Source organism: Dipodomys merriami, unplaced genomic scaffold (genome assembly GCF_024711535.1).
Source record: "Dipodomys merriami isolate MVZ:Mamm:240054 unplaced genomic scaffold, mDipMer1.0.p SCAF_8, whole genome shotgun sequence".
NCBI lineage: Eukaryota > Metazoa > Chordata > Mammalia > Rodentia > Heteromyidae > Dipodomys > Dipodomys merriami.
The window spans coordinates 32,259,331-32,284,461 of record NW_027206401.1 but is presented as its reverse complement, the minus strand read 5'-3'; the positions used below and the strand labels follow the sequence as shown (position 1 = coordinate 32,284,461).

Here is a 25,131-nt window from a genome sequence, read left to right as displayed (position 1 = left end):
ATGAAAGGCTTTTGAAGGTTTATATTTTAACTAAGCTCATACCAGTAATTTTCAAATAGCATCGTATTTGCACTCGGAAAAATAAATTGTTAAAATGACAAAGTTGTTTCTGAAGGCCAGTTCAGAAACAACAGGGAGAGATGCTTTAGTAAACAGGGAATCGCAGAGCATCACGTCATAGAGCTTGCAGAACAGAGTTTATGCGGGCAATGTACTTTTAACTGATTCAAATGCATTTCCTTTTCTTTTTTAAAGTACGAGGGGCTGGAGGCGAGGGTGACTGAATAATCTGTTCTGACAAGCCGCCAGTGGGGAAATCCACAGGCTGTTTTACCCCAGCTCTAGAGCTATTCACGCTTCGGGACTTCATTTAAACCACCCAGACGGTTGCCTCTCAACCTTTTCCGTCCAGGGTCGACGCGTTAGGATGGGTCTCCCCCTCAACACCTGCCGCCCTTCACCTGCGGGTCTCCGGAAGGGGAGCGGGGCCCGCTGCGCTGACGCCCCCTCTCGGGGAGCGTTTTCGGGCGCTGTTAGCGTGAGAATGCTGGGGGCGGCACGACCTCCGCGCAGCGCCGCGGCTCGGCCAGGTAACCCGCCCGCCCGCCCAGCCCCTCGCCCGGGTACCTCGTCCTGGCCGCGGCCCCCGCCGCACTGCTTGCAGCCCAGCAGCTCCGAGACGGCTAGCGAGGCAGTGTACGCTTCGTTCGCCGCGGAGGCCAGGCGCATGTCGGCGCGGGACGGCGGCGGAGCGCGAGGGGACGAGTGAGCGAGCGAGCGCTGGCCGGACGCCGAGGCTCTTCACCGCAGCGCTCCTCCGGACAGCAGGGGCGGGGCCGCGCCGACAAACAAGCCGGCAGGCCCCGCCTTGGGCCTGTCTCTCCACCGCCCTGGCGGGCACAGTCACCAATCCCAGACCGCGTTGCCGCAGAGTCCCGCCCCCTAAGCGCAGAGGCTGGGGGAAGCGGGGCCCTGCACAGCCCAGGCGAAAAACAAGCCGGATGAGCTAATTCTGAGGTCAAGAACAGGCTTGGTGGGCTGGGCCGGGATGTGAGCATGTGCTGATGCTGTAGGATGAGGGCCAACCCTCCCTCTTCTACTTAGGCCATTTACCTAGGGGCAAAGGCATACAAATCTCTGGAATGACCTATATGGCAAGAAGAGGAATGGGGTTCTCTTTACATCTTATAAACGATGGAAATTTCCCTTCTCCCTTTCCAATAATGCCCAAACAACTCCGACTAGGCAGCAGAATGCAGAAACAAGTATGAGATCATGGCCTATATTCAATGAAAAATCTATTTTTGGCAAGCTACGTACTTGTCTACACAGATAATAAACCTTGGTAGCAAACATCTGAATTATCTTTCTCTTCCCAAATATGTGTGAAGGCTTTGTAATTCTAATGGTCTCTCCTAAGCACTCTTGTTAAAAAGAAAAAAAAATCCCTTCTTTGAAATCAATGAGGAACTTGAGGAGAATGAGGTTACAAAGGAGCACTTAATCTTGTTGGGTCCAGAACCCAAATCTGTGAGGTCCTATGTTAATATAATTTCCTTCCTTTCATAGCTCTATTTTTTAAATCAACTGCTAAATTAGATCTTTTCCCATGTTTGTTTTTGTGTTTGCCCATGTGTTACATGCTTAGGTTAAGGAGGGAAATGTTGGGACATCATGGACAGATACATGAAAATAGGTTTCAGTATTACAAGTGAGGTGCCAATATCACTAAATTACTTTTATAACTCTTAAGCTATGATTTTTATTTATTTTTGTCGGTTCTGGGGCCTGAACTCTGGGCCTAGGTGCTGTCCCTCAGCTCTTCATCTCAAGGTTAGAGCTCTACCACTTGAGCCAAAGCACCACTTCCGGTTTTTTTCAGTCATGATGTTTTAAAAGTCACAGGTTCAAAATAGTTACTTTTTATTTATTATCTCCAAATAAATTTGTATGCTCTCATAAGCTGCTTTAAAAAATACGTAAAAGCACAATACAGTATGTAGTTTTTATTGGTCAAGAAGTAGTTGGGGATTAATGAACAGAAAAAAAAAAGGCTGCAGAGGTTTCTAGGCTCTCTTCCACTAAGCAAAACCACAGAAGTAAACAGCATAACCAAATGCTCACTCAACCACAAACAAAACAAACCTAGTAAAGTCATTCAATTCGCAGCAATAGGAGATAGCATCCAAGAAATTGAATAATTTGGATACATAAACCACTTGACATATAGAGTTGTGAGATATAAAAGCTGGTTTTAAAATGAGGGAAGTACAAGAAAAAAAGACAACTTTGGTTCAGGAAGAGTTGCACTATGATTCTTTTTTCTGAAGTTATAACAGTTATTCAGCAGTTATTATACTTGTGTTTGTAACATAAAAATTATTCTCCAGTGCTTACCTTCCTATTTTCTAGGCGAGACAAGGGAAAAAAATACATTTAGTAGACCCCCAATGAATTAAAGTAATTAAAAGTTCAAACCAAATTTGCATACATTTATTAACTGGTATTTACAGTTTGATACTTATTAAAGAAATATTACAGATATGTTGAAATTAATTAGGAATCTTTTTTTTTGGGGGGGGTCCAGTCATAGAGCCTGAACTCTGGGCCTGGGCGCTGTCCCTCAGCTCTTCAGTTCAAGGCTAGCACACTACCACTTGAGCCATAGCACCACTTCTGGCTTTTTTTTTTCCTGCTTATGTGGTGCTGAGGAATCAAACCCAGGGCCTCATGCATTCAAAGCAAGCACTCTACCACTGAGCCACCTTCCCAGCCCCCTGGAGATGTTTTGTTCAAAATAGTAAAACGCTTGAGTTTTTCCAAGAACTTTACTGGGTACTGAAGGTATGCAGTACAGGACACCTATAGGCATGTAATAACCATGTGCTGAAAAGATGATCATCTTGAGCACAGAACAATGATTACAAAGGACAATGTTTTGGAAATCTACCACAGGTTATTCGTTCAGGCCAGCACATATTTTACAAAGTCTGCTATTAAAACATATTGTATTTGTTTGGAAGAATCCTGGAATCTGATCAGAGAAGTTGATAGCAAATCTGACTTTTTGGTCAACTTGATGTTTGGTCAACTTACTCAGCTGTGTCAAAGTGAGATTTACTGCCTCTGCATCTGTTCTTAGCAGACTTACTTTCAGCCTTCTTTTCCTCAAAAACAAGCTGAACACCCTGGTAAAAGCAGAGGAAGGCCAAATGACTTGGTCTTGGCATAAAACTATGAAACATTAAGGGAGTCCAGACTTGGAATGGTGGTTGAAAACAGGCTTCCTGAAGGAAGAGACATGTGAGCTGGAACTTAACACTATTAGTAGAAGCCTTGGCAAGAAAATTCAGGGAAGGATTTGGGAGGGAGGGTAGAGACAGTCCTTACCAAAGAACTCAGCTTGTGAAAAGGGCCTAGGAACAGAAATGAGGAAAACAAAATAAATTCACTGGGTCTGTAGCAGAGAGGGAGAAGATTAATGGAAGAAATTTAGGTACAAGATAAACTGTAGGAAGGGAAAGAAGGATCTTCAAAATTCATTAAGAAATATGAATTTCATTCTTTAAGGATACTATATAATAATAGTGACAATTTCAGCTAATGTTTAGAAAAAATATATTCTTAGAAGGGGGCAAAACCAGAGGCAGGGAGATGAGTTAGAAAGCCTGTTAAGGAAAAAAGAAAAGGAGAGAAAAGAAAAGAAAAGAGAAAAGAAAAGCAAGGCTGTTAAGACAATCTTGGCAAAGCAACAGGATGGTCTGACAGCAGTGAGAAAGGAGAAAAGTGTTAGGGAAGATAGCAAATTTTGTTTGTCCAAAACAAGGTAATTAAAGGTTTTTGAGACAAGTTTCATTGTAGACAAGTTTTTTGGTTTTTGTTTTTGGTCAGTCATGAGGCTTGAACTCTAAGCCTGGGCACTGTCCCTGAGTTCTTCAGCTCAAGGTGAGCACTCTACCACAGCGCCACTTCCTATAGACAAGTTTTTGAAATTTAGGAGATAATTCTCAAATTAATGTCTTTTTGCCAAATATCTCTTCCATGAAGCCTTTGGGTCTTTTAAAATTATAATCAAGAATAGGAATATTTTAATAGAAAGATTAGTTATATATTAAACCTTGAAGCTTCTTCCTAACCAAAAAAGGTTAAAGTAATATCAACTTTTAAATTTACACATTGAAACAGAAATATATTCAATAATTAGTTAGGGAACCGGCAATGTTTCAGCTTTTAAACCAGAGAACATGGCTAAGTATGGGAGTGGGATTTGTTAGATTTATATGGTTTAAGCTTTCTTAGGAGGGGAGGGGATAAAACCCTATTGTCATTTAAAACATTTCATTTAGAATAAATGCTGGTTTATAAAGATAACTTCTGCTTACTAATTTTATCAAGATCTGTCTCCTCCAGCTCATATCTTCCTGTTTTTATATATATAGCTTGTCTGCTAAGCACTTTTTTTCCTTTTCAACATCATGTTTTGGGTACAATAAGATCCCTTTAACACTGAACTTTAAAATTGTTTTTAGTTGCTCCGTACTTTTTCCACTTCTTCAATTTTTAGAATTAAAGGAACAAGAATGTGGGCAAATCTTTGCTGTTGCTGTTTTTCTTCTGTGATTCAGAGTTTCTTCTTTTAAACATACACAGTATTTGACACAGGATTTAGAAATATGGGCCACTATCCATAGTTGGAAATAAGCAGTATTCCAAAAAGTGTCAGTGGTTTTAAATTAGAAAGTCATTTTTATACTGCAAATTCAGTGTACTAAAAGTTTGTGGTAATGATAAAGCTAATGATAAAAGAGATAGTAACTTAGCAACTCTTGTGTATCAGTCACTGAGCATTTTACATGAAAAAAATGGTGATCACTATTAATATTTTATAAATTTGTAAAACAAATACACAAATTATGGTAACTTGCAAGCCTTTAAAATTTTTTTAAGTTGCTGGATTTCATTTATACCTTAAAAAATGTGAAAATATGTTAAAAATTTTTTAAATTCTCATCACGCTTCTGTCTTCTGTTTGTGAAGACAAGCCAAGAACTGGCTTAATCTATAACATAATTTTAAACCCAAGGAATTACTCAGGTAGACTACTCAAAAAATCTTTTAATGCAATTAAAACCAAGCCTACTTTAATAATCCTGACCCCAAATACTTGGTGGAATTAAACTCTTAAATTATTTTCATTTCATAGAATAAGTCTTTGCAAAGTTGGAGTAAATGCCTATTAATGATCTTTAATCATAACAAAATTTTAAATCTTATTCATTCTAAAGATAATTTTGATTCACACAACATTCTAAAATTTTAAATCTAATTGCATTCTAACAACTATCTTGATCTCCCATGCACATCTACCCTCAAGATTATCACTGTGAGGTGGTAAAAAGAATTCTGTCATATATGCTTTAATTACATAGCTTAAAGAACCTCCCTCTCTTCCACTGTGAAAATCTTTACTTGTAGGTCTCTAATCCTTTAAAATACTTTTATTTACCTCCTTAAGAGATACCTTTGTTTTCCTAGAGGGTATTAAGTTGTAGATTCTTAACTTGGGTACAAAGTACAAGGCCACATCTGGAAACTACTATGGAACTGCAGACTATGTTACACATTTTTAAAAACAAACCACTCACTGAACTTTCCCCTCAGTTTTTCTGCTCTTCAAAATCCTCCTTGCTGCAATAAGACTTGTCTTCTGCTTTATCCAAAAGGGGTGTGTGTGTGTGTGTATTTTCCCCCCTCTTATCACAACTAGCTTCGGTAAATTACATGCTCAAGAGAAAAAAAGAGCTATTGCCATTTATAATTATAATTTTTACATGGACTCAAATTTGAAATTCAAGATTACTTCATTTGTAGTAATCTGTAGAAAATCTGATTTCCCTGATTCTTGTTTTTTTTTTTTAAATTTAAACAATAGAAACTGGAAAAGATAATATTTTTTCCTGGTTTGTTAAAACTCTAATTTGAAAAATACTTTTTTTTTGTAGTATTGGGGTTTAAACTTGGGTTTTTATACTTGCTAACCATGCCCTTAAGCATTTTTTTGTTGATAGGGTTTTGAACTTTTAGCTCAGGTTGGCCCCAAATAATCTCTCTCCTGTCTTGCTATCTTTCTCCAAGAAGCTTATATTATAGGCTTAAGCCACCTTATCTGGCTAAAAATACATTTTGATATAAATTTATGTATGATACCAATGTTATTATTTTACAAATCAAAGAAATCTTGATATAATGTAACCATTTAGCATTCAGTAATTCCATTATATAGAAATATTTCTGAATGACAGATATATGCATTTAATTTCTTACATTCTCTGAGTAAACAGAAATATCTTGCGATGGGAATGTAATGTCAGATTTAGACTTAATCTCTCATGTAAGTCAGAGATAGTATATAGTTTGGGATTAGGGAGTATTAAGGGGAATTATTTTACCACCCAACTCTGCTAGGGTAAAAGAAAAATTCTAAGAAAGGAAGGAAGAATCAAGCAACAAGAAAGGAAAGGGAAAGGAAAAGCAAGGAAAACTCAACAGCGTGGAAACTACCCATTCTTTTTTTATGTGTGCTGGTCCTGGGGTCTGGGGTTTAACCTCAGGGCTTGGGCTCTATCTCTGAGCATCTTTTGCTCAAGACTAGCACTCTATCACCTGAGTCATTTCTTTACTATCAGCTTTTTGGGTAGTTTTTAGTAGAGATAAGAGTCTCACAGACTTTCCTGTCCAGACTGGCTTTGAACCACAGTTTTATAAGGACTGTGGAGGACTCAGCCTCCTGAGTAGCTAGGACTACAGGTGTAAGTCACCTGTGTCCAGCCTCTTCGTTGTTTTTTGGAGTTTCAACTCAGGGCTTCATGCTTCTTAGGCAGGTGCTCTGCCACTTGAGCCATACCTCCAGTCCTCTGGAAATCTTAGTTAACTCTTCTAGTTGTACTCCTCTCCTTCTACCAATTCAAAATAAGAACTGAACTTTATGATCTCTCAAACTTTATTTCAACACTGAAATTCTACCATTATTTCTGATTTTACCAAGCATTATAAGCTTTAAGCTAGACAGAACCTGTTCTTCTACTCTATTCCAGGCTTCTTTGTATATAACATACTCAGTGGTTTTCAAAGTTTATAAACACACAACACACATGTGTATATGTATACAAATATGTACATATGTTTATGTGTACGTATATGTGTGCACATATATGCATGTGAATACACATGCTGTGTATATATATAAACCTAGTAAAAAGCTGAAAGTGGAGCTGTGGAGCTATGGCTCAAGTGGCAGAGCACTAGCCTTGAGCAAAAATGCTCAGGCACAGCGCCCAGGCCTGGCACGCACGCATGCACATGCGTGAACACACACACACACACACACACACACACACACACACACACACACACACACACAGAAAGGAAGAAAGAAAGAAAGAAAGAAAGAAAGAAAAGAAAGGAAGGAAGGAAGGAAGGAAGGAAGAAAGAAAGAAAGAAAAGAAAGAAAGAAAGAAAAGAAAAGAAAGAAAGAAAGAAAGAAAGAAAGAAAGAAAGAAAGAAAGAAAGAAAGAAAAAAAGCCATGAGAGACTTAGTCACATCTGCTGGGCTCCTAAAAGGGTAACAAACTTTTGTAATGTAAAAGGAATGGACTGCATATCTTATATCATGATTCTTAGTTCTAGGCATATTATACATTCTGGGAACTTTTTGGTTTAACTTTTATATTAATGAAAACACAAGTAGTTCTTTGAAATCTGTACTTCTTTTAATTATTTTTCTCTCAAGCTCCTGGGCCTGTTTAACTAGTGTCCTGCACAGCAAAGGAAGCTGTTTTTGTTTGTGGTATTTATTTTTTTTAGTTTTGGGAGCTGGGATGTAGTTTCTTGTTAGTGTGCTTGCTTAGCATGCATGCATGCATGAATGCATATACACATGCACACACGCATGTGCACCCCAACATACACACCAGAAAGTTTTATTCAAAACTACTTATCTGTATGAATCCAATATTCTTGACACTATCAATATAGGGAAACACATAATTCTGCAACTACCATCCATAAGCCCTCAAGGTTCAAATTTGCCTAAATTATAAATAAGCCTCACTGTTCTAATTGATTTAATAATTTATTTTTAATCTAAATCACTTGTTAATAAAATGCCACTTTAAGATGTTATATCAGAATTATGATACTAATGTTTAAAGACTATGCTGACAATTTTAAAATAAATTTGAATATCACTTTTTTATATATACATCTTATGATCTGTACTCTAGAACTCAGAGTAATTTTGGAGAACCTAAGCTATTTGTAGCTCTTTATTAAGGCTTGTGTAAGGATTTAAGGTATAAAGAATACTCGAAGAATTTCTATTGGTTCCTGCAGAGCACTAGAAGAATCTAATCTTATTCCCATAACTGTTAAATAGAGGTGGAAAGAGAGTCACAACTGTTCATAATGGTCTATGGAATTACCAACCAAACTCATATCCCAACAGAATTTTTGTCTAGCCAGTCCTGAGATTTTGTGTATAATTAAAAAGAATATCAAATTAGACCTACTCAAAAAAACTTGCAACAAAGTTAATCTTTTTTTTTTTTTCTTGTGTGGGTTCTGGGGCTTGAACTAAGGGCACAGGCACTGCCACAGCTCCACTTTTGACTTTACTGGTAGTTAATTGGAAATAAGAGTCTCACAGACTTCCCTGTCCCGGCTGGCTTCAAACCACAATCTGCAGATCTCAGACTCCTGAGTAGTTAGGATTAACAGCTGTGAGCCACGGGGCGCCCAGTCAACAAAGTTAATCTCAAATATACTTTAGTGACAAAACAGTATCACTAATATCCTTTAGTAACAAAAATGCAAGTATGATCAATAATAGTTTTTAAATTTTTAAAAACATGATCTATTAACTATTATATTTCACATTTCATTTCTGCTGAAAAATTTTAAGTACTCTAGATTCATTCTTATTAATATTTGATTACAGATCATATTTAGTGCTTATAATGGGCAGGTTTTAAAAAATGTATTTGCACTCTACACAAACCTTGTTTTGTGTCAGTCAACTTTCAAGTATTCAATCACCTTCAAATATTTAAATTACAGTACTTTAATTTGTGTACCACAAATACACAATTAAAACTTTAAAAATCTTAAAATATTGCACACTAAATTTACAAATAGGGTTAAAAATATAAACCTAAAAAAGAAACTAAAAAAATCTAAGAGATGCAAAAAGAAAACAAAAAACCAATTAAAAAAAAACACCAAAAACCTGGGAAGGAACAGAGCACAGTCAAAAGCAGCTGGATGCAATTCAAAGAGGGCTCCCTTAACTTTTAACTTAAAAATCAAGCTTAGCAACAGGGTTCAGCCAATCATAAAGGAGACAAACAAGTAAGGCCTCAACTGCTCCAGATACCAATGAGGTCCAACCTTCAATTTTTTTTTAAAATTATAGTGTCAGAACAGAACTCAGCAACTTATAAAACAGGATATACTGTCCCAGTTTACAAGTAATTGATAAAGGATAATATCTCCTATCCTTAACAAAAATTTAACAGATATTAACAATGAGGCAATAACTTACTTCATTTTTACATGTATATGCATACACATACACGGTTACCATTAAAATATTAGTGTAATTTTAATTAAAAATTTGCACTGTTTTTTCCTTTCTGGAGATAGATAATAAGAGTATGAATGTCTATAAGAAGATTCTTTTGTTTTTAATTTTGCTAATTTAGTATGTCAACTCATCCATGGAGGAGTGTCAGAAGGGGAAGATCAACTTTGAAATTAATGCTACAATCCAAATCCAAAAGGGCAAAATATGAGTAGAAGCAACTATGTACAAATACACTTCAAAATAAGCATAGGAGCAAGCAAACTGAATGAACTGTGTACAGTTCAATTTCATTTCATTTTTCCTCTTCCTATCACTCACAGTACATATCCTTCTTTGAAAGGTTTTCTAAGGACCCAGAAGCTCTTCAAAGTGCCACAGATTTCACTGTTGTCATGTTAAGTGCAAACCCGTGTTTGTTCAAATTGATAGCATCTGGCAAAATAAATAGAAAACACCGTGAAACAAATGTTAATTTTTTTGTCCATTTGCCTTACCAAATTTATAATGTATTTGAAATAAATTTTCAATATTTTCTAAGAAAATCTTCAAGAACCATCTTTAGTTTTTTCCTCAAGTACTGTTTAAATGCTAAGTTAGAGCTGGAGATGTAGCTTGGTAGAGAGCTTATCTAGCATGTGTGAGGCCTTGGTTCCCAGCAACACTCCCCCACCATGATTTGTGTGGATCAGATTGACTTGTCATCATAAACCATCTCCTAAACCCACCATGCACTTAAAATGTATGTATATTTTCCCTCAGTATTTTATAGTATTCTGTAGACTGCCAAGAGTGGAGAGAAGAAATACTCTTTGGACACTAGTTTTAGATTTTATTGATAGGTGATATCTTTGCTTTATTCCTTCTCCTTAGTTATCACAGATACTAAGTTATGTTAATTTAAAACTGACTACATTACTTGGTAAACAGATACTCTACATCGTTAGTATTTTCTTTTTTTTCAAGTTCATATTTTCTTTGGGCTCTTAAACATTAGTAATTTAGGACATTTTTCAAATAATAATGTTTCTCTAACATGATATCTATATATGAAGGATTGGTTAAATTTGCAAACTCCTTCATATATGGTCCTAATTAGTCCAATATATTCAACAGTATCAAATGTTAATTATTCAATGTTAATTAGACACCTACTATAGGCCAGGAATCATTTCTCCCCAATTTAGATTCTTTAAGAATAATATCAGTATTTTTTTCCTTTCTTTTCCTTTTTATAATTTCCTATAATGATCGTCTTACTTCAAGTTTTTTGTCCTATAAGTAAACCTTGACTTAGAGAACTGGCAAAAAGCTGTTGTGATAAAAAAGGAGACTGATATTGTAGCAGTTAGGAAAATGATTTTTAGGATAATGTTTAATTTAGAAGTTAATATGTGTTATATTCTATTATTTCGGATTTATAATATCAACAGAACACTTAAAACATATTATAGTTAATAGGTACCAGGCACTGTTAGACATTTAACATATGTTTTATTTCATTTACCTGTCATTATAATCCTTCTGGTAGATGCTAACTTCATTACAGAAATGGAAAACTGTGTGGTCAAATCCACATAGCCATCAGGAGGCCCGAGTAAAGGAAAAAAACTCAAGCAACTCTGATTCAAAGGCATGTTCTTTCTACTATTTTAGTAAGTTGGTCCCAAATATTTGCGTACCCTTCAAGAGAGAGGTGAAGAAACCTTAATCTCATCCCATCACTCTTCCCCATTTTTCCTGTATTATTTTTCCATGCATTTTTTTTTTTTTCCTGGATCACTGTTCACCGCACCCAAATCATTAGCTTACCATTCATTCTTCTTCAGGAAATCAGGACTGGCTCCACACTGAGCCTTTGTCAAAATTTAAAATGCTCTGTAACATCTCGCAATAGTTCTTCTTAGCTATTACCTTCTTCATACATGTTAATTCCATCCAATTTCCTTTTATTCTATTTACCTTGTGGGTTCCCTCTAAATTTTTGTAAAATTTTCCATAACACTTAACATTCTTTTTAAAGTTTCACTAAAGATATATTATCATAACTTTCTCCAAATGTCTACTAAAATTTTGCTTTCTTGCATAAAAGTTTATAAATTTTACCACACTGTGTGAGGAATATAAAAGCACCAACTGACAGTTTACCATACTATTTACTATAACTTAGATATAGTTACAATTAATATGTGTGGATGTGCTTATGTTGTTGCAGTTTTAAGGTACAAGCCCAGAGTATTTATAAGTCAACTTTGATCCACACAGAGAGTACATTCTGTTTCAGATGTGACAATTTGGGGAAGTATGTTTGTGGATATATGTCTATCTTGCTTTGAAATAGTAACAACCAGCCTACCTTATCCAAGTAAGTACTTAAAAATACATTTTCATTTTATTTTAGATGTTGTACATAAAACACTAGCGAGAAAACAATAGTCTTGAGTTTATCAAAACGTCACATTTAATGAAATAAAATTATCTTTTAGTTTAAACAAAATGAAATATCTTATATAAAAGGAAAAATAAAAATATAGAAGACAACAAATTAGAAATAATCACTTAAGTCATTTTCACAGATTTAAAACATAAGAAAACACTGAAGATTTCTCTTAGTATATAAATATGTTATTGTCTACTTAAAAATAATACATGAATTCAATGTGATTCTTTTGATTAAAGTAAATCCATTTATCACAAGTGTACACATATACACACACACCCCTTTAAGTGTTTTCCTTTAAAGCTCAGTAATATTAACCAAACATCAATAGTTGGTGACTATTTATAGAGTCAATATATTCAGGTATATACCTGAATTGACTTTCTTTTGAGAGTTTCAGAATAGTCTAGTGCGCAAGTAAGTCAGACTCAAAATAGATTCACAGAATTTATGTACCAAAGTGGAAAATACTTGGCCTACCTTTCTTGGAGACAAGTTACTCTTATTTGGTAAGAAACTTTAATAAACTTGTTTATCTGCTTTCTAAGTCCAAGGAAATTTAGAAGGGAATTGAAACTATTGTCAAACTGATAGCTGTAAAGAAATCGATACAAAGTATTTAATTATAAGGAAAAAATCAGTAAAATTCTAAAACGCAGAAAAATCTTAGGTAGCACATTAGCCAAAGATCCTTAATTATAAAGAGAAATACTCCTATAAGAATGTCTCTTCCACAGATTACTTAAAAACTGACCCACATTATAGAGCTTCCTACTCATGTTGGGAAAATACCAAAATATATTTCTAGGGCTACACATGGTACAATATTTGCGTAGGAAGTGTGATGCTCTGAGTTCAGTCCTCAGCACTGCAAAAAACAAACCAGAGCAAGAAATAGAATTTAGAATGGCAAAGCAATAAAAGTTCTCAGAGGACAAAAATGATCAACAGAAGAAATCAGGGAGGTAATGGGCACTGAAGGCTGGCAGCTATGTATGGACCCCTGGTAATCTAGCTAGAGAAGCAGCATAAGGAACAGATGACCAATTCCAGGATTTGAGAAATGGGAGGCAGACCACCAGCACCATCATAGAGCCAAACTCCAAAGGGCTAAACACTGAATAAAATAATGAATTAGAAAAAAATGTTCCATCTACATAAGACAATGGAAAACTGTTCGTTTTAAATTTTATTCTGGGTAGAGGGAGGAAAAACATCTTGTCTGGATATTCATAAACATACATTGTGAAGAGTTGGCTACTGATTTCCTTATTACCCACTGGTCTTAAAACAAAAACAAGCAAAAATAAATGAAAGAAAGGACAGTGATTTAAAGTGGGAGGGCCGAGCACTGGTGGCTCACACCTGTAATCCTAGCTACTCAGGAGGCTGAGATCTGAGAATCACAGTTCAAAGCCAGCAGGAAAGTCTGTGAGACTCTTATCTCCAATAAACCACTAGAAAACCGAAAGTGGAGCTGTGGCTCAAGTGGTAGAGCGCTTGCCTTGAGCTGAAGAGCGCAAGGACAGCACCCAAGCCCAGAGTTCAAGCCTCACGACTAGCAAAAAATAAAAACAAACAAACAAACAAATAAATAAAGTGGGCTGGTACTGTCTTTTAAATTTCAGTCCAAAATTAATATAAATTTTCTGTAAAGGAGCCAAAAAATCTAATAAATGTGAGCTTACAATCATAAAATGTAATATGAAATAAAAATCACCTGACTCAGGCCTACAAAGGTTTCAAACAGAATTATTAGATATAGAATACCGCTTTATGTTTCAATTTTTTAAAGAAATGGAAAATATAGGTAAAGAACAAGAAAAATGAGCCTGATATAGCTATTACAACTGATAGAGAAAATTCAATGGATAAGCAGAATATCTAGCATAGCTAAAGAGAAAATCATTAGTAAACTAGAAAATAAATGTGAAGATATAGTCTAGAATGGATGGTAAATTAGAAGGCCTAATGTCAATCTACTTGGAAAAAGAAAATAGAATAGAAAAGGCAATATCTAACAGATGAGAACTGGGCACTAGAACTGGGCTGTAATCCTAGCTACTCAGGAAGCTGAGATCTAAGGATTATGATTCAAAGTCAGGCCAGGCAGGAAAGTCCAGGAGACTCTTATCTTTAATTAACCACCAGAAAACCAGAAGTGGAGCTGTGGCTCAAAGTGGTAAAATATTAGGCTTGATTAAAAGAGCTCAGGGAGAGACCAGGCCTTGAGTACACACCACAACTGACAAAACAAAAAAAGAAAGATGATGAGAGAGTTTTATGGAACTGATTACAGAAACCAAACCTCATTTTTTTTTCATGAAGCACAAGGAATACCATGAAAGATAACTGGAATTAAATTCATTCCTTGACATATGGTAAAAAACTAAAAGAAGAAAAAGAGTAATTGTGAAATCCATGAGAGAGAAAAGCACTACCTAAAATGGAAAAACTAAACTGACATCCTAATTTTCAAAAATGGAAGTGTACTTAAAAAATTGAGAGAAAATGGCTATTTGTAAGTTTACATCATATAAGAATATCAAGAAAGCAAAGAAAACAGGTTTTAAGGGATTAAAAATGAAGTCCAAGCTGGGCGCTAGTGGCTCACACTGTAATCCTAGCTACTCAGGAGGCTGAGATCTGAGGATCATCCTTCAAAGTTAGCCAGGGCAGTAAAGTTTATGAAACTCTTATCTCCAGAAAAACCAGAAATGATGCTATGGCTCAAGCGGTAGAGTGCTTGCCTTGAGCTTAAGAGCACAGGGACAGCACCCAAACCCAGAGTTCAAGTCCCTCAACCAACAACAACAAAAAAATGAAGTATAAGCTCAGAAAAATATTATCCCTTAAAGGCATCTGAATAGCTTTCTGTGAATATAGTTTTGTTTTTCTTGGTTTGGAGTAGAATGGCTAGATTATGTATAACAGTCATACATTTAACTTTTTAAAGGAAATGTAATCTATTTTTCCACATTCCATATATGTATACATACATGTGTGTATATGTACACACATAAACATAGACATTCATATTACATGTGTATATATAATAGGTACATGTATATACATACTATATGCATGTGTATATACATACATACATGCAGTCATACATACACACACATAGGTTGGTACAGCTCTTGAACTTAAGATCTTAGCCTGCTTGTGTAGTTGGTGTTCTGCTACTTGAGCCATGCCTCCAGTCCAGCATTTTGCTGGTTAATTGGAGTTGGATTCTCATGTTCTTTTCTGCCTATGCTGGCTTCAAATTGAGATCTGGAAGATCTCAGTTTCCTCAGTAGCTAGGATTACATTTGGAACCACTGGTGGCTGGCTCCATTTCACATTCTGAAGAGCAATGTATGAGAGTTCTCCCATCTTCACTAACAGTCTCATCAATTTAAGATTTATTTATTCAGATCTAATCAGTATAGTACCATGATTCTCAAGTAGGAGAACCTAGTTGATTTTATCCTCTAGAGGATATTTGACAATGTCTACATACATTTCTGTTTTTCACATCTGGTGGTAGGAAGATATAGTCCCCATAGCAAAGAATTATGTGATTCAGTGTATCAAGTGCTAATGATGAGGAATCCTGGTATAATACTCTTTTTCCCTCCCATGGTGCTGAGGATAAAACAGGGCCTCACAGCATGCTAGCCAAGTGTTCTACCACTGACCTATACCTGAAGCCTATTCACTATGGTTTTACCATTAAAAAAAAATTGGATTGGCTGTCCTTTTCCTTTTCATTCAGTACTGGGGATCAGACCCAGGGGCCTTGCACATGTAAGGAAAATAAGTGCTCTACTAACAAGTTACATCTGAAGATCTGGTCCCTGAGGCAAGAAGAGATTCTGTAGAATGGATATGTTCATTTCCGCTGCCCGCTGTGTTGTTCAGTAGCCTTTGCAATTAAAATCAGCGTTTGTGGGTTAGTTTAAGGACTTGCCTGAGAAAGTAATGAGTTTCAAATGACTAATATTTGTGAGTTACAGAAAGCTTAAGCATCATTTTTTGTTTGTTTACTGTAAAGATGTCACTGCTAGTGTGACATATGCCTCAAAAGAATAAAAAAGAAACCAATGACTTTTGCTGTGACCTAGTACTTTTTTTTTTAATCTTTGATTTGAGGGAAGTGAACTTACTAAATACTACTAAACAATTTGACTGTGAGATGACGTTCTTAATATTTAGATATGACATTCTGATTTTTTTCTTAAATTTTGGTTTTAACACTTGACAAGTAGTTTCTTTTCCTGTAAACGTTCAGACAATTCTGCTGAAATTAAATACATGAAGGAACTGCTACCACCATTTCCAGTTGAGCTATTAAATTTTCTGCTCTGTGTGTGTGTGTGTGCGCGCGTGCACTTGAACTCAAGGTCTTGTCACTGTCTCTTAAGCTTATTTTGCTCAGGGTTGGCACTCTACCACTGAGCAATAGCTCTACTTCTGGTCTTTTGGTGGTTAACTGGAGATAAGTGTCTCATGGACTTTCCTGTCTGGGCTGCCTTAAACCATGATCTTCAGATCTCAGCCTCCTAGGATTGCAGGACTGCGACACTGGCACCCAGCATATTTAAAAAAAAACAAACAGATTTTTAAAAAAGGGGTTCAATTTCAGCTTTTCCCTATTAGTAAAGTATTGTATGTTCACTTATACTTTTCTTTCTAACTTAATAAAAATGCTTTTAGACAGGTGCTGGTGGCTCACACCTGTAAACCTATTCAAAAGGCTGATAATCTAAGAATTGAGGTTCAAAAGCCAGCCTAAAAATGAAAAGTTTGAGAGAGTCTTATTTCCAAAATAACAAGTGATAATGTGCCAGCCAATCAAGCAAGCTAAGCAAACATGAGTTTAATTCTAGTACATTTAAAAAAATGTTTCAAAAATAATTTTAGCAAAATAATGAAACAAAATAAATCTGAGACAGAAAAGAGGCTTACTGCCCCATTAGTACTAACAAAAAGACTTACAGTTGTTAAAAACTTCCTTCAGCTTTAGTTTAGTACTCAAGAAAGAAATTTAGATTTTTTTTTTCTTGCCTTCTTTTTCTCCTCCAGGGTCCTTGGCAATAACATGTGTCCAAATGTAACTCTTGTGATATGCCTGATACAACATTAAAAAAAGCACAAAACATTCTAAAGGCATAATCTTTCCTTTCTCAATGAGCCGTAAGTCCAGAAAAACAACTTACCTCATGTATGAACCATGTTAGTTACGATTATGCAATAATATTCCACTATTATTGTCTATTAAAATGTATATTAAAATTTCATTAAAATCAAGCATTATATAGTGAGGCTCTGAAAATCTAATTTTCTTTTCCTGTCTTTTGAGACTGTACTTATGGCATGCAAAAAAGGTGTTTTTATTTCATCTAGACACATCATTAGATTCTAGAAACCTTAAAATCTCTCCTAATTAGTATTTTTGCATTGCAATTATTAATTCATAGGGAAGATTCTGGTATACTCTAAGATGCTAAAATCCTCTTGAAATAAACAATGAAACTATATGCAGCATACAGTTTGTATATGATGTAATAATTAAAGAATTTTAGAGCTAAAATAATTGTAAAATAAATTGGATGAGGCTAGAAAACACAGAACACTTAAGTATGAAAATTCTCATTTTACAGATAAAGAAACTAAGAATCAGAAATAAAACATAGAATCTTAGCAATGACGTATTTTTCACTTGGACAATCAGGTACAAAATCAGGTCTGGCCTTAAAATTTGCTAAAGTCAGGTATGCTAGGATACACCTGGAATCTCAGTACAACAAAAACAAAATAAAACACAGTTGCATATAAATAACACAATGAGGGCTGGGAAGGTGGCTCAGTGGTAGAGTGCTTGCCTTGCATGCATGAGGCCCTGGGTTCGATTCCTCACCACCACATAAGCAAAAAGAAAAAAAACCAGAAGTGGCGCAGTGGCTCAAGTGGTAACGCACTAGCCTTGAGCTGAAGACCTGAGGGACAGCACCCAGGCCCAGAGTTCAGGCCCCATGACCGGACCCCCCCCAAAAAATAAATAAATAACACTATGAAACCCCTCATTCTGTACAATTAATATGTGCCAATACAAATAATTTTAAAATGTCTTCTTGCTTAGTATAATTTTCTATTACACTACTAAAAAAGAAAAAAATTATAAAAATTGTCTCTCATATTCTTTGTCAGGGATGAAAATAGTAAGAATGATACTTACTCATCTTTTGTTTCCATATGGATGTTCAATAATGCCCATAGTTTTTGTAAGCATATTGATTCCATTGACTTCTGCTAAAAAACAAATATCTTGTAAAATTAAAACCCTACTCCTATGATTTAAATATGCTAGAAGACTGGTTCCCAATATGGCAGTTGGCTTCTTTAAGAGATGAATTAAGTCATGAAAACTTTGCCCTTATGAATGGATTAATACTTTGAGGGGTAGATCAGGTTTCCTGTGACCAGATTAGTTCTCATGACAGCAGACTGTTAAATATGAAGCCATCCCATGCCTTGTCCCCTTCTGCAACTACCAATTGTTCTATTTCCCCTAAGCCAGGGGTACCTGCTAGTCAACAGAATCATAAGCATGATAAAGTACTGTGATGATGCTGAAGGATGAATCCAGAGCTTCACATATGCTAAGAAAGTACTCTACCAATGATCCAATCTCCAGACCTAAATAAAGATCTTTAATAAGTTATCCAGCCTCAGTTATTTTGTTATAACAACACAAAATAGATTATGATAATGATTGAACTATATAATGAATTCAAAGAAGTCATGTAAGATTAACCTTAAAAATCTCCTTTTAGAAGGTACAAAACTATATACTGACCAACCACTTTGTAAGCTCAAAGCAGATATTTTGTCCTGTAGCATTAGAACAGATGACTTTAATTGCTTTAGTACTAGTTAGAGTCATTGGCATATGTTTAGAAGTCTTGTATTAAAAAGCCCAATTAGGGGCTGGGAAGGTGGCTCAGTGGTAGAGCGCTTGCCTTGCATGCCTGGGTTCAATTCCTCAGCACCACATAAGCAAAAAGAAAAAAAACCGGAAGTGGCACTGTGGCTCAAGTGGTAGAGTGCTAGCCTTGAACTGAAGAGCTGAGGGACAGCGCCCAGGCCCAGAGTTCAGGCCCCAAGACCGGACCAAAAAAAAACCACAATTAGTTGGTCACCACAGGAAGTAATCAAGAACTCCATACCACAGGGAAAACAACAGATTTCTGTTTATTTCATATTTCACTTATTCAGGGAGCATATGCTACTTGAGTGAGAGTGGGACAGAATTACATTAAAAATATATTCAGTACCATATTAGAACAAGAATAGTTAAACATGGGGCTGGGAAGGTGGCTCAGTGGTAGAGTGCTTGCCTTGCATGCCTGAGGCCCTGGGTTCGATTCCTCAGCACCACATAAACAAAAAGAAAAAAGTCGGAAGTGGTGCTGTGGCTCAAGTGGAAGAGCGCTAGCCTTGAGCTGAAGAGCTGAGGGACAGCGCCCAGGCCCAGAGTTCAGGCCCCACGACCGGACCCCCCCCCAAAAAAAAAAAAAAAGAATAGTTAAACATGCTTAAATTAAATGCAAGAGTGATGTAACTCTATTGTGAGAGTCAGTTCCTTTCCAAGAGTAGGTTTGGGGCAAGAAACAACTAGGTTCAGTACCTGAGAGCAAGGAGGGGATTGATTCCACAGAGGGTAGAAGAACATGACCAAAAATCAGTTTTGCCTTACTTTACAAATTTGTCTTAGGACTATAGATTTCATGTGCTGCATAAAACCTTTAAGTCATAAAAGCTTATTAATCATGGTATTCTAAATGCTAAAACATTCTATTAACTGAGAATTTTATTTTCCCCTCAAATAGTAACCATTAATGTCAAAGTGTCATTACATCTTACTATTTTCAGTTCAAACTGAAGCCTATTTTAAAGCCTAATTTAAAGCTACTGCAGAGAAGAACATCAAATTTGCAAATCACAGAGCTGTCTTGTGATTTTTCCTCCAGCAGGCCAGGAAACCCAGGCTATCTTTATCTTGATAAGCATAGAAAAGCATCTCAAGAGAAGGGTCCAAATCCTATCACTAGTATTAAAAACCCTAAGTCAGCTGGGTATTGGTGGTTTACCCTTGTAATCCTACTTAGGAGGCTGAGACCTGAGGATCAAGGTTTAAAGGCAGCCTGGGCAGGAAAGTCTGTGAAATTATTATTCCAACTAATCGAGAAAAAGCCAGATATTGTTGTTCAGTTGTTATATTACTATCCTTGAGCACAAAAGTTCAGGGATAGCACACAAGCCCTGAGTTTAAGGCCCAAGCCCAGAACAAAAACCAAACCAAAAAAAAAGGCTAAATCATTAAATTATTAAGTGAATCAAACATTTGCAGCTTCTAAATTGGTTGGCCCAAATAGAGTTAAATGTACTTTCATGAATTAACTTTCTATTAAAATTTCTTTGGGTTTTCAATTCAGTTTTTCAAAAACCTTGTTGAGTTGGCTTTTTTCCTAAATAGAATTTTGTTCATGCAGAAGATAAATTAATCAAGTAAATTACTGTGGTGTCAAATATAAAATGGAAGGGATGAAAAAGAGAGAAAACACAGTTGGGGAAACATAGTTTTGTGGTCACAGAATAGGACATAGCTGAGAGTTCACCAGTATGCCTGTACTGTTCATGTGCAGCCTGACAGAACATGGATGGCTGAGTTCACTTAGAACCATGACTGGGAAAACATACTATTGGCACTAAGTATTAGCAAAAAATCTGAAATCACGACATTTGAGATTATTTAAATTGCTAGTCTTCAATTGTAGCACTAATGAACAACAACAAACAACTCTTTTTCACAAAAGAAACAGTTCAGATTGGCAGATCTCTCAGTTTATTGTTTCTTATTATATACTCTCTCGAGCAGGGTGCTGGTAGCTTACATCTATAATCCTAGCTACTCAGGAGGCTGAGATCTGAGGATCACGGTTCAAAGCCAGCCTGGGGAGGAAAGTCTGTGAGACTTTTATTTCCAATTAATCACCAGAAAACCAGAAGTGGTGCTGAGGCTCAAGTGGTAGAGTGCTTGCCTTGAGCTGAAGAGCTCAGGGACCGAGTTCAAACCCCACGACCGACCAAAGCAAAGCAAAGCAAAACAAAACCAAACAAATATATATACACACACACACACACACACACACACACACACACACACACACTCTCATTTAGTTTTTTTTTTTTTTTTGCTCAAGATAGGTGCTCTATCACTTCAGTCACATTTCACATCCAACTTTTTGCTGGTTAATTGGAAATCAGAGTTCTGAGGATTTTTCTGCCTAGGTTGGCTTAGAAGCACAACCTTCAAATCTCACCTCCTGAGTAACTAGGATTACAGGCTTGAGTCACCAGCACCTGACCTCCAAAATATTTTGGTTTTGAGAAACATATAAATTAGATATTTTTCTTATTATACTTAAATATACTTTTGAGGAAAATATAAATTAGATATTTTCTTATTATACTTAAATATACTTTTGAATTAATCAGGCACAGAGGTGTCAGGCAAAGGGTTTGGGGAAAATTGGACACTGAAATTGTTATATGTAAATGTTTGATCTTTTGATTTCTCTATCACTTTAGTTGTCAAATATAAAAAAATCATATGAATTTATCATTTCAGTTGTGCCATCTCATTCATTATGTAAACATGTAGCCAAAGATCAAATCCAGGAAGCAGTCAAGAACTCCATACAGGATTTTCCAACATTACCCAGTGGTAATGAAGCTGCCCTTACCCTGGGATGTCATGGGAACACTAAAAAGGTACTCCTGTGTCTTCCAGACAAGGAGGTATCTCAGTGGAGATCTAGTAGAGAACTAAAATTTGCATCCCTACCAAGAAATAACAAAGGGTTTTCCCCACATTAGAAAGCCAAATGAGAGTCCTGGGTCTCTATCTGGCAGTAATAAGGCCATGGATTCCTCTGCTGCTGGAGGAGTATCAAAATAAAGCCAAATGAAACAATATTTAAATAAGATCCAGACTTTTGTAACAAAATATCTAAAATGTTCGGTGTCCACTGAAAAATTCTCATCATATAAAGAATCAGGAAGAGCCAGGCGACGGTGGTTCACGCCTGTAATCCTAGCTACTCAGGAGGCTGAGATCTGAGGATCCCGGTTCAAAGCCAACCCGGGCAGGAAACTGCGTGAGACTCTTATCTCCAATAAACCACAAGAAAATTGGAAGTGGTGCTGTGGCTCAAGTGGTAGAGCGCTTGCCTTGAGCTAAAGAGCCCAGGCCCAGAGTTCAAGCCCCATGACCAACCCCCCCCCCAAAAAAAAAAAAAAAATCAGGAAGACCTTAAGTTGAATGAAAAGAGAGAAAAAAAAAAAGAGATACCAAAGCTAATTTGACAGATACTACAATTATTTTAAAGTAGTCATTACAAAAATTCTTCAGTAAGCATTTATAAGTACTTTAAACAAATAAAAAACAAGTAGAGTCTCAGCAAAGAAATAGAAGACAGAAGAATAAAATAGAAAATTTGAAACTGAAAATAAACCAGAGGCAAACTAAATGGATAGGCTCAATAGCAAAATGGAGGAGAGGAAATAATCAGTGATTCAGTTACAAATTAAAAAGTGAGCAAACAGGATAAACCCAACACAAGGACATATAGGCACTTCTGAACAATAGAGAAAACACACCTTGAGAGCAGCAAAAAAGAAATGACATCTTCCCATAGGGTAAAAATAATCTGAAGGATAGGCGATTATTCATAAGTAGCCACAGAGGTCAAAAGAAAGCTGTACAGCATTTTTAAGTACTGAAAGAAAAGAATTGTCAACTCACAATTCTGTATTTAGTGAAAATACCCTTAAAAAATAAAGGAGGTAATCTAGACATTCTCAGGTAAGGGGAAAAAAAGATAATTTGCTACCAGCAGATCAACCCGAACAGAATTGTTAAAGAACATGCTTAAACAGAAAGGAATACTTGCAATACCAATTTGATAATGAATTATACAACTTGTGGATGGAGACGGAAGGGAAAAACAATGAGGGAAGACCGTGAGGGAAGGGAAGACAGTGAGGGAAGGGATGACATTGTCCAAAATTGTCCAAAACATTGTCCAAAAATAAATGTACTCTTTACCTGACTTATGTAACTGTAACCCCTCTGTACATCACCTTTATATTAACAATAAAAAATTCAAAAACCAAAAAGGAAATGCTAAATGTGTTGGTGGCTCATGCTTGTAATCCTAGCTACACAGGAGGCTGAGATCTGAGTATTGTGGTTTATGAGCCTCATCTCCAATTAACCAGTAAAAAGCTGGAAGAGGAGCTGTGGCTCAAGTGGTAGAGCGCTAGCCTTGAGCAAAAAGTTAAGAGATAGTGCCCAGGTCCTGAGTTCAAGCCCCAGTACTGGCATAACTTTAAGGGAGGAAGGAAATTAGGAAGTTGGAAGAAAGGAAAGAAGGAAGGAAGGAAGGAAGGAAGGAAGGAAGGAAGGAAGGAAGGAAGGAAGGAAGGAAGGAAGGAAGGAAGGAGGGAAGGAAGGAGGGAAGGAAGGAAGGAAGGAAAGATGGAAGCAAGCAAGCAACTTAAAACATTGGGAAAAAAAGAAGGAATAAGGTAAGCAAAAAGATACTTAAACCAATACTTTCTTCTTCCTATATTTCCTAAATTATGTTTAATAAATGAGTCAAAAGCAAATTCATGCCACTTTTGTAGCATTGTAAGGATATAGAGAAAATACTGAAAATATTAATAGGATCGACTCAAAGGACATATACAAGATGATTCACTCTAACTGGTAAAATTGTGACATTAGTAGACTGTCATAAATTATGAATATATAAGACCTAGAACAGACACTATATGTACATGACAAACACTTGTATATAAAAACAATAAGGCTGGGCTGGGAAGGTGGCTCAGTGGTAGAGTGCTTGCCTTGCATGCATGAGGCCTTGGGTTCAATTCCTTAGTACCACCTAAGCTGGAAAGTGGTGCTGTGTCTCCAAGTGGTAGTGCTAGCCTTGAGCTAAAGAGCTGAAGGACAGTGGCCACGCCCAGAGTTCAGACCCCACAACCGACAAACAAAAACACCATCCCCTGACATGTAAGACACCACAGGGTTTTCACTGGTATCAATTGCTACACTTATTATCTAGGCAAAAATCCAACTTTTTATTCTAAAGATAAAAAATTAAGTATGTACACAGAGCATCAACTTAGTTGTTATACTAACTACAATAGTCTTCTTTGTATGTTAAATATATTTATGCCCCAAATATATAAATTTTCTAAAATGCAAAGCTTAGGAAAAACTTTTCCAAGCTAATGTTCTTCAAATTAAAATTGTTAATGACAATAGCCTTTTACAGCCCTGTGTCCATGTATTCCTAATTATAACAAGGAGAGCTTATCATGCTAATATAATGCCATCAATCATAATTAAAATTCTGTGTGCAATGGAAATAACTAGACTTGTTTTGTCAATTGCTAACCCATTTTTCAAAATTTTAACCACATCTATTCTAAATTTTTTGTCATTACAGTTTTAGCCTTTTTGAAACATTTATAATCAAAACCACGGAAAAGGACTAGCAAGTACTTCACTGTCAAATGAGTTAGCTTTCTAAAATAGTGCTTTCATTAATTTTGTTTTGTATTCATTAATCCTGGTAAGTATTTTAAGTTAATGTTCTAGTTCTAGAAGTACAATTTGTAACAATAACAACTGGAGCAACATTTTAAAAATGCTTGAACATGCTGGGCGCCGGTAGCTCACGCCTGTAATCCTAGCTGAGTGGAGGCTGAGATCTGAGGATCGCGTTTCAAAACCAGCCCGGGCAGGAAAGACTGTGAGACTCCTATCTCCAATAAACCACCAGAAAACCAGAAGTGGCACTGTAGCTCAAGAGGTAGAGCACTAGCTAAAGAGCTGAGGGATAGCGACCAGGCCTAGAGTTCAAGCCCCATGACGACAAAAAAAAAAAAAAAAAAGCTTGAACATTACCTATGAAACAGACAAAATTAG

General features: G+C 36.3%; 1 protein-coding gene across 2 annotated transcripts in view; it reads right to left on the bottom strand.

Annotated features, from left to right (window-relative positions):
* Window positions 1-25,131, bottom strand: part of Sesn1 (sestrin 1) — an 88,633-nt gene that overhangs the window by 23,528 nt on the left and 39,974 nt on the right. The window contains exon 1 of one of the 2 annotated variants that reach the window (XM_070010579.1): window positions 628-796. The exons of the other annotated variant lie outside the window; for it this stretch is intronic. Within the exon in view, the coding sequence (XP_069866680.1) occupies window positions 628-729 (102 nt within the window). The 5' untranslated portion in view covers window positions 730-796. Of the gene's footprint in view, window positions 1-627; window positions 797-25,131 lie in introns of those variants that run through there. 2 annotated transcript variants of the gene reach the window in all.